We start from the raw sequence: 19,666 nt of genomic DNA on the forward strand, positions 1-19,666 counted from the left end.
TTTCCCGGCAAACCCCAGGGACTTCTCCCACTGGCAGGGTGGGAGAGGGGCAGGCACTGGGGAAGGAGGTGGAGGGGCCCGGGCAGCAGTGGGGTTGTCACAGGATCGAGCAGGCACAGGCATCTCCCGCGCCCCGTGCACAGAGAAGACCCCAACAAGAAGCATCAGGGTTGAGAATTCCCACTGCTGCCTCTTCGGTAATGACACCGTATTCATCAATCCAGTAAATCACACAGATGAGAAAGTAAACGCTTCTCCCACCAGGAGAGCACATGAAGATTGATCACAGAATTAGGCTGCGTGCCCCGAATGCCCCGGCGGTCCTCGTGGCTGATGTGGGAGCTCCACCGAAGCCATCTGTAAGAGAACCGTCACAGAGCCCGTCTCACTGTGGACTCAGGGGCTCGTGGGAATGTGTCTTTGGCATCCTTTTTCCCAGGAGCACTGCCCACCTCCCCGAGATTCCGCGGAGGGCGGCCTGGCATCGATCACCGCCGCCGCAGACAGCCACAATCACGTCGTAAAACCCGGCTGCGGTCACTGCGGGTCTGCTGGCATAATTACATCACATGCTAATGCAGTTTTAATGGTCTCTAATGATGTCATAAGAAATAATGGGATTTATGTGACAGCTACATAACCACTAACAAAACATATTCAGCATAACTAGCACTTCCACAAAACCGCAGGAGAGTCTGAGAGTGACAGCTTGCGCATCCTGTCCGCCTCTTTTCCTTTCCCGGAACAATGAGCAGCTCCGAGAACATGCTCTGACAGGCAGCACCGCGTGACCGTGTGTCCCGCCTGTCAGAGCTGCTCCCCTCGAGACACCAACGAGGCACAGCCCACACCCCCGTCCGTCCCTCGAGCCGGTGCATTTGCCAAGTGTGTGCCCGTGGCTGCTGGGCCCAGGTGAGGCACAGGACGTGGAAGTAAGACTTGCGTGCTCCCCTGCACATGAGCACACACGCACGCAGGCACCAGAACTCAAGACCCAGGCGTGTGGCAGCCTCTGCCTGGCCAGGACTGGGGACCTCGGAGAAGGGCTGGACGCAGCAAGAATCAGACTTCAGCTCCGCAATGTGGGCAGGGGACCCGCAAAGGATCCTGCGGGTGAGGCCACCGCGGGGGCTCCCTGGGGAGGAGGTGGAGAGGTCCAGATTCCCGAAGGCTCCGAGGGACTCAGGTTTGACTCTGTAGGAAAGAGGGGGCCGCCAGTGTCCTCAGGCGGGAGATGCCCGAGAGCGATGCTTACCCAGGACTGAGTCTGGCAAAGCCCAGCCCTGCTCCCGGAGAGCGGAGAAGCCGTCCGTGCTCAGAATCCATCTTCCGACAGCGAAGGCGGTGGCCAGGAGGGCCAGGGGCAGGGAGCAGGCACGGGCGAGGCCCAGCTGCTCTGTGAAACCAGAGGCTCCCCGAGGCACACGCCTCCCTCGCCCACACCGGCCTGGCATCTGCCAGTCCCACCATTTTGCTGAGACTCTGTGAAGGTGAATGGGGTTGCCTGGGCTCGGGGACTGGAAGAAGAAGGACGTTTATTTCGTGAATACGGGACGCTCCTTATGGGAGAGGAGTGGGAGACATGAAGCAAAGCGTGACCACCGAGGAGCTGGGGAGAAAGCGAGAAAGCAAGGAAGCAGTGGGGGACGTGGAACGGGGCCGGGGGAGGGCCAGAGAGGATGGTAGAAGGTGACAGTGCGGAGTGCAGGGTTCCTGGGTCCTTGAGGGGAGCCGGGCTTCTCAGCCTTGAAGACTCACTTCTTCTCTGGCCTCACTCCTGGGTTCCGCATCCCAGCGGCCTCCCCTTCCTCCCCCACACCCCCGGCTGCCTCCCCTTCCTCCCCCCACGCCCCCGGCTGCCTCCCCTTCCTCCCCCCACGCCCCCGGCTGCCTCCCCTTCCTCCCCCCACGCCCCCGGCTGCCTCCCCTTCCTCCCCCCACGCCCCCGGCTGCCTCCCCTTCCTCCCCCCACGCCCCCGGCTGCCTCCCCTTCCTCCCCCCACGCCCCCGGCTGCCTCCCCTTCCTCCCCCCACGCCCCCGGCTGCCTCCCCTTCCTCCCCCCACGCCCCCGGCTGCCTCCCCTTCCTCCCCCCACGCCCCCGGCTGCCTCCCCTTCCTCCCCCCACGCCCCCGGCTGCCTCCCCTTCCTCCCCCCACGCCCCCGGCTGCCTCCCCTTCCTCCCCCCACGCCCCCGGCTGCCTCCCCTTCCTCCCCCCACGCCCCCGGCTGCCTCCCCTTCCTCCCCCCACGCCCCCGGCTGCCTCCCCTTCCTCCCCCCACGCCCCCGGCTGCCTCCCCTTCCTCCCCCCACGCCCCCGGCTGCCTCCCCTTCCTCCCCCCACGCCCCCGGCTGCCTCCCCTTCCTCCCCCCACGCCCCCGGCTGCCTCCCCTTCCTCCCCCCACGCCCCCGGCTGCCTCCCCTTCCTCCCCCCACGCCCCCGGCTGCCTCCCCTTCCTCCCCCCACAGATCCCGGCTGCCTCCCCTTCCTCCCCCCACGCCCCCGGCTGCCTCCCCTTCCTCCCCCCATCCCATCAGTGGTCATGCTTCACTTCCTCTCCCCACTCCTCCCTCATAAGGATCATTGTGTTCATGAAATAAACTTATTCCTTCTTTATTTATTTTTATTTTCCATAGGTTTTGGGAACAGGCAGTGTTTAGTTACATGAGTAAGTTCTCTAATGGTGATTTGTGAGATTTTGGTGCACCCACCACCCAAGCAGTGTGCACTGAATCCAATGTGTGGTCTTTTATCCCTCACCCTCCTGCCACTCTTTTCCCCGAGTCCCCAAAGTCCTTATGTCATTCTTAAGCCTTCACATCCTCATAGCTCAGCTCCCACTTATGAGTGAGAACATATGATGTTTGGTTTTCCATTCCTGAGTTACTTCATTTAGAATAATAGTCTCCAGTTCCATCCAGCTTGCTGTGAATGCCATTATTTCATTCCTTTTTATGGCTGAATAGTATTCCATGGGATGTGTGTGTGTGTGTGTGTGTGTGTGTGCGCCACAATTTCTTTATCTACTCATTGATTGATGGGCATTTGGGTTGGTTCCATATTTTTGCAATTGCAAATTGTGCTGCTATAAACATGTGTGCAAATATCTTTCTCGTATAATGACTTCTTGTCCTCCAGGTAGATACCCAGCAGTGGGATTGCTGGATCAAATGGTAGTTCTTTTAGTTCTTTAAGGAATCTCCACACTGTTTTCCATAGCAGCTGTGCTAGTTTACACTCCCACCAGCAGTGTAGAAGTGTTCCCTGTTCACCACATCCACACCAGCATCTACTGCTTTTTGATTTTTTGATTATATCCAATCTTGCAGGAGTAAGGTGGTATCACATTGTGGTTTTGATTTGCATTTCCCTGATCATTAGTGATGTTGGGCATTTTTTCATATGTTTGTTGGCCATTTGTATATCTTCTTTCAAGAATTGTCTATTCATGTCTTTAGCCCATTGTTTGATGGGACTGTTTGTTTCTTGCTAATGTGAGTTCTTTGTAGAGTCTGGATATTAGTCTTTTGTCGGATATATAGATCATGAAGATTTTTTCTCACTCTTTGGGTTGTCTGTTTACTGCTGAAAGAAATCACAGATGACGCAAACAAATGGAAACACATCCATGCTCATGGATGGGTAGAATCAATATTGTGAAAATGACTGTACTGCCAAAAGCAATCTACAAATTCAGTCCAATCCCCATCAAAATACCACCATCATTCTTCACAGAACCAGAAAAGACAATCCTAAAATTCATATGGAACCAAAAAAGAGCCTGCATAGCCAAAGCAAGACTAAGCAAAAAGAACAATCTGGAGGCATCACATTACCTGACTTCAAACTATTCTATAAGGCTATAGTCACCAAAACAGCATGGTACTTGGTATAAAAATAGGCACACAGACCAATGGAACAGAATAGAGAACCCAGAAATAAACTCAAATACTTAACAGCCAACTGATCTTCGACAAAGCAAACAAAAACAAAGTGGGGAAAGGACACTCTATTCAAAAATGGTACTGGGATAATTGGCAAGCCACATGTAGAAGAATAAAACTGGATCCTCATCTCTCCCCTTATCCAAAAATCAACTCAAGATGGATCAAGGACTTAAATCTAAGACCTGAAACCATAAAATTTCTAGGAAATAGCATTGGAAAAACTCTTCCAGACATTGGCTTAGGCAAAGACTTCATGACCAAGAACCCAATAGCAAATGCAACAAAAACAATGATAAATAGCTGGGACTTAAACTAAAAAGTTTCTGCACAGCAAAAGGAACAATCAGCAGAATAAACTCATTCCTTCTTCCAGTCATCTAGCCCAAACAATCCCACTGTATACAAAGAAAGACCTCACACCTTCCATTGCACCAAAAGAGTTTAAAACCCAGCTCACCATGAAAGCCATGGAGACTTTAAAAGAAATACCACCTCGTATTTAAGAAAATCTCACTCATGCATTCCCAGCACAGTAGTGCGCCTGTTAGCCTCAGGTCTGCTCCAATCAGTGTGGACAGCAAAGCCCCTGGCCACCCTGACCGTCCAGCTGTTGGCCATGTGGCCAACCAGTCCTCCCTTCTTCATTCTGGCCCACCCTGTCCCAGGGGATGTTATTGGGGGAGGGCAGAGATGGCCAAAGCAGTGAGCAGCGGCAGGCCCATCTCTGCCCATCACTACGCCACGGTGGGCCCTGAGGTCCCAGGATCTGCTCACAGTGAGCAGCCATGGAGCTTGCAGCTGACCCTGTGGCCCCTCTCCTATCCTGAGGATGAAGTGGTTCCTCTCCCAAGCCCCAGAACGCAAACTGGACCCATGTGGCAGGCACTGAGCCCAGGTGCCAGGCAGCCCTCAGCCCACGCCATCACCCTGGAGCCATGACGCTAACAGGGCATGGCAGCCATCAGCAGCAGGGCGGCCAGGAGGGAACCTTCAGAAAACACTGAGCCCCTGTGCGCCCGAGCCACAGCCTTCCACGTGCTGGACAGCCACCACAGAAGGGCTTTGCCAGAGGAAAATATGGTAAACTCAATGCACGCATCCCGAGCTGGCCCGAGGATGTTTTATTCCAAAGCCACCTCTTGTGACTGCCTGCCCTCTGCCCAATTATCTCAGTTATGTGTCTGGGTGCAACAGCTTCCTCCCTCCCATGGCTCCAGGCCGCCCTGCTGCTCACGGAGGCACCTCTCATGGTACCCAGGCTGCTTCTTTTCCATGGCCCTCAGATGTCCCTGACGACAATCTCACTTTTAACTAAGGAGGCATCCACACCTCCACGCGTTCATCAGTAATTGTGGGCCTTGGCAGCAACAGGTGAGTTTCCCAGGGCTGCAGAACCACAGAGCATGCCCCATGTATTTGACATATGGAGAGAGGCAGAAGGGGGTGTGGGATGGGCCTGCAGCTTTGCGGGTGTTGGAGGCATGAGGCCTTTGTTGTTCAAGGACTCACTGCATCACGCTTGAATCACACTTGCACTTAACACACACTCCTCTGCAGTCACTGAGCTGGGTTCAGGACACAGATAGGCACTGAGGAGCTGATGGTCTGGGGAGAAAGACAGCACACGGCTAATGTTCTGGGGGCCACGGTGCAGGGAAGGCACTGCAGACCCGGGAGGACACACCCCCAGGACAGTACCTCATGCTCCTCAGCGGCATCAGAGCTGAGTCCTAGACAGGGAGCCTGACGGGACAGGAGCTGGGGCATCAGTCCATGGGGAACCCCTCCTTCTGAAATAAGCCATCAGCAGGACCCAGTAAGGCCTGGGTGTCCAGACACGCACCCGTCCCTGTCTGACAGCACAAGCAGGCATGAGCACCTAGAACAAAGGGCCTGCGGTCATTGGCTGCAGTCAGTGTGAGGCTCCCACTTACCATCTGTGGCCTCATCCTCCCTGTGTGCATGGCCTGGGCCCACGGTGAGTTCCTGAGTCCTAAAACTAGGCGCCTTCCTGGGGGCCATAGGGAGGGATAGTGCCAAAGATACAGGCCTGGGATGGAATCCTTCGTGGAAAGGAATGCAGTTTGAACCATTCAGGACACTTGATGGCAGGTGGCTCCTTCCAGTTCAAAGTAAGAGGTAAAAAGCCTTAAAATAACAGCAGTAGGAAAAAGAACGTGAAGAGCCCTGCACACAGGTGAGACTCAAAGACCATCAGGAAAACTGCACTTTGTGGACTAACGTGGCTGTGCCCATGGAGCAGCGATGTCCGAGGCAGGGCCCACTCTCTGGGCCCCGGGAGATTCCCTTCCTCTTCAGCCTCACTTCCCTAGCCTGAGTTGTACTCAGAATGTCTGAGGTCACTGGCAGTTCTAGAACCTTCTCTAGCACTGTCCGATTTGTTTGTCTCATGAGCCAGGTTTCAAACAGCTCAGGGGCAGGGATGAGTGTTCCCCTTCTTACATGTCCTGCTCTGCGCCAGGTCAGTGCAGGCCCCCACTTGATGTGATGGACATTAACGGTGTCGGGGGCCACAGCACACTGCTCTTTGTAACGCCCATGAAGTCAGATCGTCCCACTCAGCCCACGACGGTTAGCAGCCTGGACAGATTTCCTTCTGGTTCTTAGAGACAGATTATTATTTTTTTTTTTTGAGATGGAGTCTTGCTCTGTCGCCCAGGCTGGAGTGCAGTGGCGCGATCTCAGCTCACTGCAACAACTGCCTCCCGGGTTCAAGCAATTCTCTGCCTCAGCCTCCCAAGTAGCTGGGATTACAGGCACCTGCCACCATGCCCGACTACTTTTTGTATTTTTAGGTAGAGATGGGGTTTCACCATTTTGGCCAGGCTGGTCCTGAACTCCTGAACTCATGATCCACCCACCTCAGCCTCCCAAAGTTCTGGGATTACAGGCATGAGCCACCGTGCCTGGCCTAGAGACAGATTTAAGGCAATGGAGCATCAGGGCATCCTCCCTGAGATTTCTTTTCTGTGCATCCTCACTATGCCCTCCCCAGAGCAGTCTGAGGCATCAGAAGGCCTGAGGAAGGCCAGGATGAAGACAGTGGAGGTCAGGTGAATCTCAGGCTCAAAGACTCCTGAGAAAGGCCCTGGAAGACACATAAGAATCAACACAACTTAAGAGCAAAGATACCGCTGTGAAAATCAGGGATTTGTGGATGGATAAAAAAGTCATAGATGAGGAAATAGTAAGACACCAAGATCAGCAGCAGGGCCCCTCACAAGATGAAAAAGGAGATGAAGACTATAGGGCTCACCTAGGCAGGGACAGAGAGGAGAACAGAAGGGAGAAAAGATAGAGAACAGGACTGATGGAGGCCTTGTCAGTAGTGGAGGAGAGCTTGAGGAAGAGCCAACAACCACCCATGATCACAACCATCCCAGCTCCATCCCAAAATCCATCCCAGCTCCAACCAGCACCAACCGCAGCTCCATCCTCAGCACCATCCCAACTCCACTTAGCTCCATCAAACTCCATCCCAGCTCCATCCTCAGCTCCTTCCCAACTCCACTCAGCTCCATCAAACTCCATCCCAGCTCCACCCTCAGCTCCATCCCAACTCCACACAGCTCCATCAAACTCCATCCCAGCTCCACCCTCAGCTCCTTCCCAACTCCACTCAGCTCCATCAAGCTCCATCCCAGCTCCACCCTCAGCTCCATCCCAACTCCACACAGCTCCATCAAACTCCACCCCAGCTCCACCCTTATCCAAACTCGATCAGAACTCCACTCAGCTCCATCAAACTCCATCCCAGCTCCACTCTCAGCTCCTTCCAAACTCCACTCAGCTCTATCAAACTCCATCCCAGCTCCATCCTCAGCTCCTTCCCAACCCTACTAAGTGTCATCATACTCCATCCCAGCTCCATCCTCAGCTTTATCTCAACTCCAGTCAGCTCCATCAAACTCCATCCTAGCTTCACCCTCAGCTCCATCCCAACTCCACTCAGCTCCATCAAACTCCATCCCAACTCCACCCTCAGCTCCATCCCAACTCTATCCCAATTCCACTCAGTTTCACTGAACTGCATCCGAGCTCCATCCTCATCCTAGCTCCATCCCAACTGTGCTCAGCTCCATCAAACTCCATCCCAGCTCCATCCCAACTCCACTGAGCTCCATCAAACTCCACCCTAGCTTCACCCTCATCCCAGCTCCATCCCACCTCCACTCAGCTACAGCAGATTTCATCCCAGCTCTACCCCAGGTACACCCAAGGCTTCAATAATCCCCAGCTCCATGAACTTCCATCCAGCTCCATTCCTATCCATCCCTACTCCATCCCAAGCTGAACCAAGCTCCACAGACTTCCATCCAGATTCATCAACTCTATCCCAGACCATGGAGCTCCATCCAGCTCCATCCCAGCTCCACCCCATCTCCATCCACAAATCCATCCCAGCTCTATCCATCTCCATTGTATCTCCATCCAGTTCCATCCAGATGCATGCCCTGCTTTATCCTTACCTCCATCAATTTCCATCCTAGCTCCATCTTACGCCATGCAGCCCCATCCAGCTCTATCCAGCTCCAGCTCTATCTGCAGCTCCATCCAGCTCCATCCCATCTCCATACTACTCTATACCCGGCTCCATCACTACTCCATCTCATCTCCATACTACTGTATACACAGCTCTATCACTGCTCCATCCCAGCTCCATCCAGTTCCATCCCCTCCTTCATCCAGCTCCACTGAATTCCATCCCCATCTCTCTTCTGTTTTATTCCCAGCTCCTTCCATCTCCATTCCAACTCCATTCAGCTCTATCCTAGATCATCACTGCTCCATTCTAGCTCCATCGTGCTCTGTCCTCAGATTCATCTCAGCTTTTTTCTGAGCTTCATCCCATCTCCATTTCCAGTTCCTTCCCTGATCTATCTTAGCTCTATCCCAGTCCATCCCAGCCCCATCCACCTAGCTTCCCCCCACCTCCATCTAGCTTCCCCCCCAGCTCCATTTCTGCTCTATCTCATTTTTATCCTTATTCCTTACAAGTGGCATCTCCAGCTCCTTTCTGAGCTTCATCCCAGCTCATCCCCCGCTCTCTTGAGTTCCATCCCAACCTCCATCTCTGCTCCCTCCCAGCTCCAGTGCAGTTTCCTCCAAAGCTCCACCATCACCTCCATCCTTGGCTCCAGCTTCTTTCTTAGCTCCCTCCCTGCCTCCACACACACACCTCCGTGTATCATCTGGAAGAAGCTATTTCCACCTTTTCTGACTCACTATTTATCACTGCTCAAAAGTGTGCCACTTTGGGAATATCCAAAACACTGATAAAGAGGATGTCTCCAGGGACTGATGAAATGAGCCTCTCCACACAAACGCCTACCTGTAGAGTCTGCCCTTGGGGATATAACCCTGTCACACTACCTGTGCCCTGCTCCCCGAAGGTGATAGAGTGCCTGTTACATGATTTTCACTAGTGTCCCAGGTCACAGGTTCACAGAAGATTAATCCTTGAATAATCACTAAAGATGAAGTAGGCAAACCCCTCTAATTTTCAAAATATAAAACTATGGCCCAGAGAGGAAAAGTCACTTCCCCAAGATCCCATAAAACCAGATTATCTAATTCTCCTTCAGCATAAAGAGGAAGATTTTAAGATCCTGGAAGCATCTCAGTTCTTTCAGGTCTTGGGAGCTTCTTCTATTTTCAACCTCTGTGAAATCTGTCCTGTGTGGTTTCCCTAGAGTTAATATTTCTTCCCTAGGAACCCAAAACACTGACTGGGAGCTACCTCACAAGAAACCAAGGTGGTGCCAACATGCACACTTGTCTCTGTTCTCACATACACCTAAGGGTCCACGTGCCCCACATCGCTGCTGCCCCCCTTCTCTTCCCTTACCTCCATCTCCTGATCCCGTCAGAAACTGGGATCTTGCTGTCCACTGTACATTAAGGTTATGTCATCTACACCTACCCAGATCTGTCCCCTAAGTCACCTGGACAGCACCCCTTAGAAGTCATCCAGGTACCTGAAACAAACCTATCAATCAAACCTGTTAGGAAGCTCCCTCAAACCCTCCCCCCTCCTAAATCCCTGGTGTGCTGAAAGCCACTCCATACATTTCCAGTACCCTCAGTCACATCAGAAGTTAAAACACTGAAGTATTTCCTACAAGGTGGGAAACAGCTGCAGCCCCTGCCCACCCGCCACCTCCAGAACCCCAGGTGCCCAAACATCCCAGGCCACTCTGGGAACAACAGGCCCTCCCCATTGTGAGCCACAGGGAAAACACTTGACTGCCCAGGGGCCACCAGCACTTCTGCCTGAGGCCCTACTTGCCTGTTTCCATGGGCAGGCATCACACTGTACAGATCAACACACACTTTGCACTCAGATCTACCCTCATCCTTGAAGGTGCCTTTCTACAATTCTTCAAATCCTGCTTCACAGGCAGAAGTCACCCAGTGGCCACCCACTGCAGTCACGCTGTACCTGCTCTCTTCCCTCACCTGCATCTTCTCGTGTCCCCTGCCCACAGCAGCCCATGAACATGCCCCCTCTTTCATGTGGATATCTGCATCTGCCCTGCACCCGCCCCCTCTCACACATGGATCCCTGCACACCGCCTGCCCACAGCAGGCCCATGTACCTGCCCCCTCTCTCACATGGATCTGGGAAAGTCCCCTGCCCACTGCAACTTGATGCACCTGCCCCCTCTCTCACCTGGATCTCTGCACTTCTGCTGCCTACTGCAGGCCCACACACCTGCCCCCCAAAAAACACCTGCATCTCAGCATAGCCCCTTCCTACTGCATTCACCCTGTGCCTGGTCCCACTCTTACCTGGATCTCTGCAAACCACCTGCCCACTGCAGCCCTGAGTACGTGACCCTTTGCTCACCTGGATGTCTGCATGAGCCTGCCAATTAAAGCCCCATGCACCTGCCACCTCTCACCTGGATCTCTACAGCCCACTCACCCACTATAGCCCCACAAATAGCCCCCCCTTACCTGGATCTCTGTGCTCCCATTGCCACCACACCCGCCTTGCACCTGCTCCCTCCTTTACCTTCCCCAGGTGGCCTCAGGGCTGCTCTCTCTCAGCTCTAGTCAGACCATCTCACTGTGTTTACCCTGTAGGGTCCTCTCACTGTACATACTGGGTCCCTAAATGGCCTCTCTGTCCCTGCTGAGCAGTCCTACCTGGCCTGCCCACCAGACCACCCCATTTCAGGGAAACCCCAGCAGCCCTGGCATGTATGGAGCCCCCTGTGTCCTTCCACATCTTTCCTGTCCATGGACATTTCCTTGAACATGCTCATTGCATATGTCTGTACCCTAGGAACGGTGTGGGCCACAGTGAGCAGTCTAGAGTTGCATGTCACATCTCTCTCTGGGACACCTCCATGTGTCCTTCAGATTTCTACTTCTAGAAACTTCTGATCCCAGGCTGGCTGGGGTGCTTCTCATGCATGTCCCCTAGTGCCCTCCATGCTAATGACCCATACACTCTTCTGTCTTTTCCTAATAAATGGCAGAATTGAGGCAGGGCCCATGTGTCTCAAAGGGGATGCCCAGCTCCTGGTGTGAGGCCAGGTTGCCACAGGTGCCCAGTGAGCATCTTCTGTGAGGAGCCACTGAGTGAACGAGGTCAACCTGTGTGAAGGGGCCAGTGAATGAATGACGTCAACCCTGTGTGAAGGAGCCAGTGAGTGAAAGACATCAACCCTGTGTGAAGGAACCAGTGAATGACTGACATCAGCCCTGTGTGAAGAGTCAGTGAGTGAATGACGTCATCCCCATGTGAAGGAGCTAGTAAGTGAATGACGTCACCCTGTGTGAAGAGTCAGTGAGTGAATGAGGTCACCCCTGTGTGAAGGAGCCAGTGAGTGAATGACATCACATCACCCCTGCGTGAAGGAGACAGTGAATGAATGACATCACCCCTGTGTGAAGAATGAGTGAATGACATCACCCCTGTGTGAAGGAGACAGTGAGTGAATGACATCACCCCTGTGTGAAGGAGACAGTGAGTGAATGACGTCACCCCTGCGTGAAGGAGACAGTGAATGAATGACATCACCCCTGTGTGAAGAATGAGTGAATGACATCACCCCTGTGTGAAGGAGCCAGTGAGTGAATGACATCACCCCTGCGTGAAGGAGACAGTGAATGAATGACATCACCCCTGTGTGAAGAATGAGTGAATGACATCACCTCTGTGTGAAGGAGACAGTGAGTGAATGATGTCACCCCTGTGTGAGGGAGACAGTGAGTGAATGACGTCACCCCTGTGTGAGGGAGACAGTGAGTGAATGACGTCACCCTGTGTGAAGGAGCCAGTGAGTGAATGACATCACATCACCCCTGCGTGAAGGAGACAGTGAATGAATGACGTCACCCCTCTGTGAAGAATGAGTGAATGACATCACCCCTGTGTGAAGGAGCCAGTGAGTGAATGACATCACCCCTGCGTGAAGGAGACAGTGAATGAATGACATCACCCCTGTGTGAAGAATGAGTGAATGACATCACCCTTGTGTGAAGGAGACAGTGAGTGAATGATGTCACCCCTGTGTGAAGAGTCAGTGAGTGAATGATGTCACCCCGTGTGTGAAAGAGACAGTGAGTGAATGACGTCACTCTGTGTCATGAGTCAGTGAGTGAATGACATCACCCTGTGTGAGGAAGCCAGTGAGTGAATGACGTCACCCCTGTGTGAAGCATTAGTGAGTGAATGACGTCACTCTGTGTCATGAGTCAGTGAGTGAATGATGTCATCCCTGCATGAAAGGGCCAGTGAGTGAATGACGTCACCACTGTGTGAAGAGTCAGTGAATTAATGACGTCACCCATGCGTGAAAGGGCCAGTGAGTGAATGACATCACCCCCTGTGTGAAAGAGACAGTGAGCGAATGACATCATCCCTGTGTGATGAGTCAGTGAGTGAATGATGTCACCCGTGTAAAGAGTCAGTGAGTGAATGACGTCACCCCTGTGTGAAGAGTGAATGATGTCACCCATGTGAAGGGGCCAGTGAGTGAATGTCATCACCTCTGTGTGAAGAGTCAGTGAGTGAATGACATCACCCTGTGTGTAGGAGCCAGTGAGTGAACGATGTCACCCGTGTGAAGAGTAAGTGAATGATGTCACCCCTGTGTGAAGGGGCCAGTGAATGACGTCACCCCTGTGTGAAGAGTCAGTGAGTGAATGATGTCACCTCTGTGTGCAGAGTCAGTGAGTGAATGACGTCACTCTGTGGGAGCCAGTGAGTGAATGACGTCACCTGTGTGAAGAGCCAGTGAGTGAATGAAGTCACCCTGTGTGAAGGGACCAGTGAGTGAATGATGTCACCCCTGTGTGAAGGGGCCAGTGAGTGAACAACACGTGTAGGCAGGCACCCCTCGGTCCACAGGCAGGTGGGCACACAGCCCGGGCCGGCCTCTTGTCTCAAGTCCTCCGTGGATGTCACTCTACCCTCCCTCTTCTCTCTGACCTCTCCACACCCAGCTGTGCACTGTGGGAGCTCCTGCAGCTTCTGCACTCAGCCATCTCTGCTCCAAGCTTCACATATGCACGCATGGTTCCTCAAGCACTTGTCGTGAGACAGGAAAGAGGCTGCCCCTGTGTGTACTCACCCACCAGCCCTGCATGCCTCATGCCCACAACTCTCTAAACCAGTTCATGCTGAGACCACGGCCATGCCTGCCATGGGAGCTGCAGAGACTCGGGATCCAAAGCCAGGTCTCCAAAGGGCAGCGCATTTTCCTGACAGCCAGGGACAGGGCCGTGTCCACAGCAGGTGCTCGTGAATGCTGCGCAGTGTTCTCTGGGGTGGGCCCTCCAGAGGCTCCCACACATTGGCATAGGGCGTGTGCAGAATGTTCTAGAGCCTTGGGTGGTTACAGCACCAAAGGTTTGACACTTGGCAGCAGCGACACTGTCCTTCAGGAGATTTTCATCCTTCCCCTTAAACACTGGTTTCCACTGCCTCTAAATAACTTACCAAAGCTGCTGAAATCACCTTTCACTTCTCTAAACAGGTTCCCTCATGTAATTAACAAGAGCCATGGGCTGGCAGCTCCTTCCCTCCCACCCAGTCTCTGCGACCGAGCAACAGGAGCCAAACAGGAACCCCAGGGCCCCGTACTTACTCCACGTCGGTGAACGCGCTGCTGGGCACCTGCAGGAGGCGGGCGACGTCCTCCACCAGCCGCCTTCCTTCCTCGGGGCGCAGGGGGCTGCGGATGACAGCAGGGATGGGGAGCAGTCACCACAGAGCCAGCAGTCCTGGAGAACTAAAGCCCCGTGGCCCCACAGCCCTGCTCCCTGGTCCCCACACACACCCTGCTCTCCTGGCCTGGGGTCAGCTGCCCCCTCAGGCACAAGGAGTCACCTGAGTTTCCAGCAACAAGACAAACAGTGCAGTGCGGACGGGGCTGTGGGAAGCGCAAGTGGCCCACCGTGTGGAGACTGGCTCCTCTCAGCCTTCAGTAAAAATAAAATAAAGGGGAGAAGGGAGAAGGGACAGGCAGGTGCGGCGGATGCTGGGACTCTGACTGCGGATGGGGCGGATCCATGGAGAAAGCACCTGTTTTTAATGGGCTCATTTCTGATGTGAACCAGGCCCCAATGAGGGGCAATTTAACTACCCAATGGAAGTGTGAGCATGGAAACCAGGCAGCCAGCCCACTGGCAGCAACTCAGGGCAGGGGGCGGGGGCACTCCCGGAAGGCACTGTGGCCGCAGACTCCCCACAAGGCCACCTGGCTGGGGACCTGTCTGTCAAGAGGCAAGAGCCATCACCAGGGTGGTTTGCAGCCTGATGACTCATCCTGAAGGCCAGCATTCGGGTTGAAAGTCACAAGTTGCCTGTGAAATCCTGTTAGTACCACTTTAATGGAGTATTAAGTTACAATGTTATGTAAAAACATGTTGTACCGCAAAGGCTTTCACCCCAGGGGACTGAAACGCCTGCATTCCTCATCCAGTGAGCGTGCAGGATGCCAGCAGGGCGCCAGGAGCTGCTTCCAAATACAGCAATGAACAGCAAGACCAGCCCTGCCCTCGAGGGGTTCACGTTCTAGAGATGCTGGCGAATAGAAATCGATCATGCTATGATGGGTTGAATTATGTCACCTAAAAATTCATATGTTGAAATCCTAAAACCCAAATAATGTGAACTGATTTGGAAATAGGGCTATCATAGATTTAGTTAAGCTGAGGTCAATAGGGTGAACCCTAAGCCAATATCACTGGTGTCCGTATAAAAGGAGGGTTTGGACTCAGAGACAAACGCACAGGGCGTCGCAAAGACACGGGGAGAAACCCCCAACAAGCTGAAGTCATCTCAGGCCAGTAGCAGCAGGGGCGAGGCTGGGAGCAGACCCTCCTCAGCCTCAGGGGAACCAGCCCTACCCACACCTGGGTCTTGGACTTCCAGCCTCCAGGACAGGAAGAAGATGGATTTCCCACTTTGGAAGTGTGCGCCAGCAGCCCAGGCAGACTAGCTCCTGTGGGCTGACAAGTTCTCTGGAGGAGACAGCTGGGTAGAGAAGCGGCATGCAGGGCTGTGCAGGGAAGGGCAGAGAGGAGAGACTGTCTTGTAAAGTGGGCTACAGGAGGCCTCTCTAGTGGGCCCTGTTTGAACAGAGGTGAGGGAGCTGGTAACAGGGTATCAGACAGTGAGCGGAGAAGGCAAGGGGGCCGCAGTGCCCCATGGTGAGGAGGTGAAGTCACAGAGCAGCTGGGTGGACATGGCCTGGAGACGAGTGAAGGAGGCTGTCAGCTGGGGCAGGGGCCTGAGCTGGCCACCACGGCTGTCCGGTGGGGAGCCTGGGGATCTGGAGGGACATCTGAGGCCGTGCTGGTGGAGTCCGCTGGCGCTGGGAGAACACAAGATGGGCAGAAGCCCCAGGAAGGCCCAGCTGGGAGTGGTGCTGACAGAGTCAGGAGTTTACATCCTGCACAGGTGGACATGGGGACCCCAGCAGGGCATCCAGGCTGGGTGCTGAGGGGCGACGTGTCTGTGAGTGCAGAGGTCAAAGGCCCCAGCAGGGCATCCAGGCTGGGTGCTGAGGGCAGTGCATCCATGTGTGCAGAGGTCAGAGGCCCCAGCAGGGTGCCCAGGCTGGGTACTGAGGGGCGATGTGTCTGTGAGTGCAGAGGTCAGAGGCCACAGCAGGGCGTCCCGGCTGGGTGCTGGGGGCAGTGCATCATGAATGCCGAGACCGGGGAGCTGTACGACCAGAGGTGTTCACTGGGAGTCGGCCTCAGGAGGGTGACTGAAGCTGGAGCACCTAAGACGGAGACTTGCCCCCCAGCATTTAGGATCCCCCAGCATTGAGGGCCCCCCGGCATTTAGGGCCCCCCAGCATTGAGGGCCCCCCAGCATTTAGGGCAATGAGGGGAACTGGCAAAAGAAAATGAAAAGGACTGTGACAGAGGCAAGCAGCGAGCTGGCAAGAGTTCCAAGAAGGAGAAGGGCCGGGCCTCAGATTGGTCCAGAGAGATGAGGATGGGGAGCTGAGGCCGAGCTTAGCGGGTCATGACGGCTGTGGGCTGACCTCACAGGAGCTCTTCTGCAAGGCTGTAGGGACCCGCAGCCTGTTCAGCATTGGAGGGATGGAGAGTAGGAAAGGAGAGATGGGGCCAACACTGTAAGAGCCGCCCAGGGTTCTGGGGGCAAGAGGGGCGGTTTCTGTTAAGCTGGAAGACGTACTAGGACACTAGCATAGGGATAGGAGTGATGAGACAAGGTGCTGGATGTAGGGCATGGCTGTGTGTGCCCAGAGCAGGCAGAGGCCTTCGGCAGGAGTAGGACGATGGTAACAGAACTGGCACCAGGGCTGGAGACCCCAGGCATTCTCTATCCATGACTTACACTCAGGGACCCCTTGGGGAGAGGACCCCAGCAGGGCCTGCAGATTCAGACTCATGAGCAGGCGCATGCCATGACTAGTCTAGCCTCAGAGCGCAGCTGCACTAGCTGGAGAGAGAGGGTAGTTATTGGGGGTTATGAGTCCTTCCTGGGGACAGAGAGATGCATTGAGGTGGATTCTCATGGGCCTCGCACCCTGCAACAAGAAAGCCATCTGATGTCGCCGATGCTACAAGCTGTCGTTGTGGCCACCAGGGACACAGCCTACCATCCTTGGCCATGACTTCGAGGCACGTAGCAATCCAGGACCAGCTGGGGCACAGGCCGCCTTCCACTCAGGGAGGAGCCACATCTGGGCTCAGGGGCTGAGCCTGTCCCAAAAGCCCGGTACCTCCAGGGAGGCCAGTGGCCCCTACATCTGGGTACCCCTCAGAGCCACCTGGGGAGGGTGTCCAGGCCCATGCCTGTCCTGCCCAGCCAGTGTGGCTGGAACTGGAGCCCAGGACAGTGTATTTAAAATAAAAAAACCAAACCAAACAAAAAAACCCTTTGTAGGTGAAGGTGACAGCTGGTCCAGTTTGGGAGCGGTTACAGCAATGGAAAGATGAGGCTGCATCCACGTACCACAGGCCTTCCCTGCCCAGTCCAGGGCTCTGGGACCTGAGTGGGCCAAGGACTCACCAGGATGGGCCAAGGACTCACCAGGAATGCAAATGCCCCAGCCACCCTCCAGCATTTCGGAGTCAGGAGGCCACAGGTCAGGCCTGGGAATCTGTGTTTCTCATGGGTTCCCACTGGTGCTGACACTTGTTCAGGCATCTGCTTTGGGAACCCCTTGGCCAAACTCCCACACCATAAAATCAGCAACAAAGCCACATGACTTCCAACCCTAGACTAACGTAGGTCGCTCAGCTTCAGGCAATCTACACATCAGTTGGGAGGGATGTGGAAGACGTGCCGTGGGAATGCTCTACTCTTTATCTAAGAAATATTTCCTGAGCACTTGTGGTACCAGGCTGAGCCAGGAGCTATGGAAGCAGAGATGAGAGAGGAGGAGAAGCCAGCGGCCCGGCAGCCTCCAATCTGGCAGGAGCAATGGTAAAGAATATGCATTTAAAAACCCATGGCAAACCCCAGGGAAAAGAGAAGCCACCGGCCGGGGCCCTGGGGCCTACATGGGAGCCTGGTCCAGGGTGGGGTAAGGGAGCCCCAGAAGGGTCCCCAAGAACTACCACAGGGCTGAGAGAATGGATCGTGTTACTAGTCTAAGGCACGGAGTGCGAGAGGCAGACACAGGGATGGAAACAGCAAGCAAATGCCCTCGGGTAGCACAGTCACTCGGAGAATTTGAGAGAAGGGGCAGGGGAGGCACGGATGGCTAGGAGGAAGGGAGCCAACTACATGGGTGCTCCTCACCCATTAAGGGATTGGAGTTTATCCCAAATACAACGGCCAGCTATCAACAGGGCCTAAGCAAGGGCACTGTCCCACTCTCCTGGTCCCAGCTACTCAGAAGGCTGAGGAGCCAAGATCACTGGAGCCCAGGAGCTCAAGGCTGCAATGAGCTATGATTGCACCTGTGAATATCCACTGCACCCCAGCCTGGGTGAAAGAGCAAGACCCCATATCCAAAATAACAACAACAACAACAACAAAAGTTCCCTCCCCTGGATAAAGAACAGGTTGGAGACCAGAGGAGACACAAGGGAAACAGCTGGTGGCCTCCAGATTGTCTCAATGAGACATGAGCTCAAGCAGCATGGACCGTGGTAATGGTGACTGAAGTGGACATGGTCATAGACTGCGATGTGTCAGCGGGTAAGGTGTTCAGAACTGTGAGTGAGAAAGATGGGCTCTGCAGGGTTGAAGAGACAGCAGAGCAGATGCTGTTTTCTGAAGCAGGCTGCTATGAACTAATTGTGACCCCTAAAATCTGTATGTTCCAATCTTTAGCCCCAAGGTGAAGGTGTGAGGAGGAGGGGCCTATGGGAGGTGGTCAGGTCATGAGGGTGGAGTCTCCTAATGAGATCAGTGCCCTCTACAAGAGGCTCTGTAGATCTTTTTCCTTCATGTGAGAAAATGCCATCTGCAACCCAGAAGTGTACCTCCACCAAGAACCCAAAATCTACTGGCATCTGGATTCCAACCCCTGGAATTGTGAGGAAGAAATTCCTATTGCTTCTAAGCTGCCCCATCCATGGTGCTTTGTTATAGCACTGCGAGTGGACTCAGGACAGCCCCAGGACAGAGGAAAGATCCTGAGGTCAGCATCAAACACACTGAGTCTGTGTTGCCTTCAAGGCATCAGGTGAAGATATGACAAGACTGGGTGGGCCCTAAACTGTCTGCACTGAGCCCATCCCTCACACTCCACCCTGTGCCACCCTCAGATGGAACAGGGAAGGAGCCTGGTTCACTCAGGTGAGTAACTGGGAACTTGAGTTTTTAAGACAGGCCCACTCTGCACACCCTGCATGGAGCGGTGAAGTGAGGACCTCACCCACGTGGGGTAGGCTTTGGCTACTGCACCATGCACCTCTCCCTGCACATGGGCACAAGTACTCATTCCACAAGTAGATTCTACCTTGGCATTAACTGCATGAATGAATGAACACGAAAATGTCAAAAACAGCAAAAAATCCAACATTTTAAAAATCATTAAAATGTAAACTATTAAATGAACCCCACTCAATTTATAAAGTTTCTGTAAAACTAAAGTAAAGCACGAATTAGTTTTGGGAAGATGGTGAGTAGGAAGCACCAGGAATCTGTCTCCCACGTGACAACACTGTGCTAGTAGGATCTGTCTGATGTAACTGATCCTTGAACTCTGAAGCCTAATGAAGGCCTCCGACTTCTAGTGGAAG

The 19,666-nt window shown here is 54.0% G+C and overlaps 1 protein-coding gene across 9 annotated transcripts in view; it reads right to left on the reverse strand.

Annotated features, from left to right (window-relative positions):
* Nucleotides 1–19,666, reverse strand: part of PTPRN2 (protein tyrosine phosphatase receptor type N2) — a 1,079,664-nt gene that overhangs the window by 596,867 nt on the left and 463,131 nt on the right. For 8 of the 9 annotated variants that reach the window (XM_034965368.3, XM_055115580.2, XM_034965367.3 and 5 more), the window contains one exon: nt 14,074–14,160. The exons of the other annotated variant lie outside the window; for it this stretch is intronic. In XM_034965368.3, the coding sequence (XP_034821259.1) occupies nt 14,074–14,160 (87 nt within the window). The remainder of the gene's footprint in view (nt 1–14,073; nt 14,161–19,666) is intronic. 9 annotated transcript variants of the gene reach the window in all.

The sequence above is a fragment of the Pan paniscus genome, chromosome 6, assembly GCF_029289425.2.
Source record: "Pan paniscus chromosome 6, NHGRI_mPanPan1-v2.0_pri, whole genome shotgun sequence".
NCBI classification, from domain to species: Eukaryota; Metazoa; Chordata; class Mammalia; order Primates; family Hominidae; genus Pan; species Pan paniscus.